At 53.6% G+C, this 3,874-nt stretch overlaps 1 protein-coding gene across 1 annotated transcript in view; it reads right to left on the reverse strand.

Annotated features, from left to right (window-relative positions):
• LOC104500486 (apoptosis facilitator Bcl-2-like protein 14) overlaps positions 1-686 on the reverse strand; it is a 2,926-nt gene extending 2,240 nt beyond the window's left edge. The window contains exon 1 of the mRNA XM_010144138.1: positions 41-686. Coding sequence (XP_010142440.1) covers positions 41-686 — 646 coding nt within the window. The remainder of the gene's footprint in view (positions 1-40) is intronic.
• Positions 687-3,874: the final 3,188 nt, after the last annotated feature.

Here is a 3,874-nt window from a genome sequence, read left to right on the forward strand (position 1 = left end):
CGCAGGGGCAAGCAGCTGGGGCGCTTGGCCCTCGCCCCGCCTGCCGCCTCCCCCCGCTCCTCCTCTGTGTGCTTCTTGAAGGAGAAAACCCTCTTGAGGCTGGGTCTCCTCTTCGGGGCTCTGCCCAGCGGTGGGGATGTGCCCGGGTCCCCTCTGGGTCTTTTAGCCCCTTCTGGTTTGGAGCTGTGAGAAGTTTTGACATCTTTCTCTGTCACTTTTTGCCCTGCGTTTTCCTTCTGTTCCTCAGAGCTCCTTTTGAGGAGGAAATTCAAGAAACTTTTGAACCAGGTGTGTTGGGTTTTGCCATGGGAAGAGTTTTTTGTGCTTTTCCTCTTGGGCTCTAGTTTCTCTTTACGGACCTCCCAAGGAGCTTTGCTCTCATCATCCAGAGCCTTGTCCAGCTCTGGTGCTTTGGATCCCTCCTTCTGGTCCTTCTTGGGGCTGAGTTTGGCACACGAATTCTTGCAGAAGTCGCTTTTAGACCGTTGCAGCCCATCTGCCTTCCTCCTTCTGGCTCCCTCCTGAAGCGTCTCCTTGGCCTCCACCGACTTTTCACAGCAGCTCAGCGAACGCCTGACATAGATCTCCAGCACTTTCTTGGCCCCTTGCCTGTCCAGCGAGAGGATCTTGCCCGATGGCTGCCACGCCGCATCCCACTGAGGCTTCTCCGCAGCCAAAGCCCGCATATCGCTGCAGAGAAAAATGACATTTTCAGCTTGAGCTTTGTTTTCCCCAGGACACTGCACGGTCAGGTTGGGCATGATGGGATGGTTGGGCACCCAAGGGTGCTTTGGGCATCTGTTCATGCTCCCAGTAAATGATTAACCCCTTTTATAGCTGTTGACTGGGCGCTCCTTAGGTAGGCTGTGCGCACCAGGGTTTACTACGGGCTATCAACACCGCTGGCAGAGGAAGCGAAACTTTGGGGAGGGGGAGACGAGCTGGGCATGTCTCAGAGGGAGAGACTGGTTATAATCCAGAGAGGTTTGTCATCCAGGTACCATGGTGCTGCACCTTCCTATCGCAGCCTGTTCCGATACTACCACAAAAAACTGAGCACCAGGAGCACCATCCCCCCAGTGAAGCACACAGCTCAGGTTTTTTAGTATCTCCCCTTAAAGTATTGGCTTTATATAAGATACTCTCCACCATGGTGGGTGATTCCAGCTCTTGGAGAGGCCAAGGGCATCGGGGGCTCTACAAATGTCCTTGGTCACAGCCAATATTGGCCAAGCACCGTGCGATGATGCAGCACCTCTGAGCTCTCACCAGCGTGGGGCTGCAAACGGAGCATGGAGCACCCAGTCTCTGCCTTTCCCAACACGCTTTTCCTCGATATTTACAAGCAAAATTAAACAGAAATTGAAAAACTGGAGAGCCACGCCTGTGCCTTGTGCTGGCTCTGCTTTTGAAACCAATTTCACCCTTCAGAGAACCGGACCCAACCCAGACTTTCTCCACCATCAAGCAGCATGCAGGGAAGCCAACACCGCGATCCGGCACACTCGGCTCCACACGCTGCCCTGAAGCTGGGCGTCAGCCGCCACGCAGCCGGGGTGAGCACCACCACAGCACACAGGCACCCCCACCCACCCCAGCCTGGCCTGGGGCTGGATGAAGAAAGCAAGTTTCCTCCATCCAAGATGACACTAAAGCCACCCAACCAGCCGGGAATAAATCATTCAACTAGGTTTAATCGCAGCAGAGCGACGACCCCCGTCCTGCTTTGATTGGTTCCAGCACACTGGCCACATCATTCATTATTGCTCCTTCGGTATTTACCTTTCCATCGGTATTTCTGCCCTTCTGGACATAGGTCAAGAGAGAATCCTGGGCCACAGGTTCGAAGGGTTGTCGCGCTCTCCTGGGAGGTGCCTTTTTTATACCCAGGCTGGCAGCTGGCTGAATAAGTCCTATTTTTAGCAGCCACTCAGGTAGGACAGCGGCCGATGCTTCCGCCTGGGATCCCCGCTATCACCTCCCTCGCTGGCGGAAAACAGTGGGCGTGAGTTTCACTGGAGGAGAAAACTATTTCCTTATGACAAACAGGAGCAAAACAGCATAAAAATGACCTGTCAGCCGCTGTAAGCGCTGGCCCTTGAAACCAGGCGCCTGAGCCAGCCATTCAGCACGTGGTTTGGGCTTGTTTTGTGGGGTTTTTTTACAAGCTGTGATGACATACATGGGCCTTTCTAGGTTGTTTTAGTAAGGAGACGTCATAACTTTCTGAGAAAACTGGGGTTTCAACACAGCGAGCGGATTGCCCCGCTCACAGCCCTGGAGCTTCCAGGAAAGAGGATGTTAGGGCTGTTGGGGCACGGTGCTGTTGGGTTGTGGCCCAACACTGAGCATGGCTGGGCTGCAGCACCTTTGAACCCACCCTGGGGTCCTTCAGATAGCCCGTGCACCCAACCTGAACAACAGATCAGGACTGGCTTCAGGACCCAAGTCCTTCACACCTCCGTGGCCCCCACTCAGCCTTGCCCAGGGGCAGAGCATCTCCCAGAGCTGAACCCACCAGACAGATCTGCACATCTCAGCATCTACAATCTGCCTCTAAGCCAAAAAAGTCTTCTTTTTTCCTTTTCTTACACCAAGGATCTCTTTGGCTCCGCAGCCCTGTGCCGGCTGCACCCTCCGGCAGCTCTGCCCAGCATCCCCATCGCTATTTTGCCATCTCATGGCAATACTTCGCACTGCACCTTGCAGGGACGGTGCTGGATGTGGACGCATTGGCCGGGCGGTGGCTGCCGGCTCGGAAAACCCCTTGGCAAGATGTGCCCCTCCGCAGTGCCACATTTCCTCTAGTTTTCAGCTGGGATGATGCGCTGCCCAGGTCCCTCCCGCAGAAAAAAAGGTCTTTTTCTGCCAGCGGGTTGAGCTGCAATTGAAACAGCCCAGGGTTATTGTCTTTCTGTTTCTACAAACTTTCCTTGCCATAATTTCCTATAAGTGGGAGAGATCCGCTTCCCTCCCTTTCTCCCAAGCCGCCATGGATGAATCAGTCGGGTATTGATTAGGAATCACCTGGCCTTGTTTTTCAGCATCTCCATCTCCTTCTGATAAATCATTAAACCAGCCATGAGGAGCTCCGTGGTGATAACTAGTGTGTGACCACGTCCTGTCACAAGTGGTCGATTCCAGTGGGTGAGAAGGAGTTTCATGATCAATTTTGTTGGTTTGGTTTGGGTTTTTTTCCCCCGCGACACCCATAAAATGAAAAGCCACACACACCCCCCCTAGCGATGGGGCTCAGTTTGGCCATCTCCAGATCTTGCTACTGAAGGTCATCAAAGGTTGAGCCCAGGCATTGCCCATGCTCACAGAGGACTTCTGACGATTCAACTGGGAATCAGCATTGGCTTACAGCCTTTTACAGGCTTTTCCTCTCTGCAGTAGCATTTCTGGACACAGCCTGAAGGTGGGATATCCAAAGGGACTCCAGGAAACATCTTGACCTGAACGGTGATTCTGTACCCAGACCTTTATCCAAGTTCAGATCCCTTCTGGGCTTTGGGACATGCTCAAGCCTAATGAGAGAGAGCCATAAAAAATAAAAAAACAGGTTTGCAAGAGGCGTGAGACCGAAAGTCCATCCCCAGAGCGGGGGGAAGAAATCTGGATCCACATTTGACTGCTCTTCTCATCAATACTGGGAGAGAATGAGGAAGCTGCCTAGAAACGCGGTCACGTGGAGGGAGCACAGAGCGCCGCGTGGTATCTTCGGGTCAGCGACATGGGGGGAAAAGCAGAACTAGAAGCATGCAGAGGCGGGGTGGGGGGGGGATAACTGGTTCATTTACAGGAACCTGCTCCAGAAGCTGGAAAACAGCACGGGAGGGGTATTCCCAGATGGAGCTGCAAGGTGGGGGGG

This window comes from Buceros rhinoceros, unplaced genomic scaffold, assembly GCF_000710305.1.
Source record: "Buceros rhinoceros silvestris isolate BGI_N320 unplaced genomic scaffold, ASM71030v1 scaffold18699, whole genome shotgun sequence".
In the NCBI taxonomy this organism is placed as follows: domain Eukaryota; kingdom Metazoa; phylum Chordata; class Aves; order Bucerotiformes; family Bucerotidae; genus Buceros; species Buceros rhinoceros.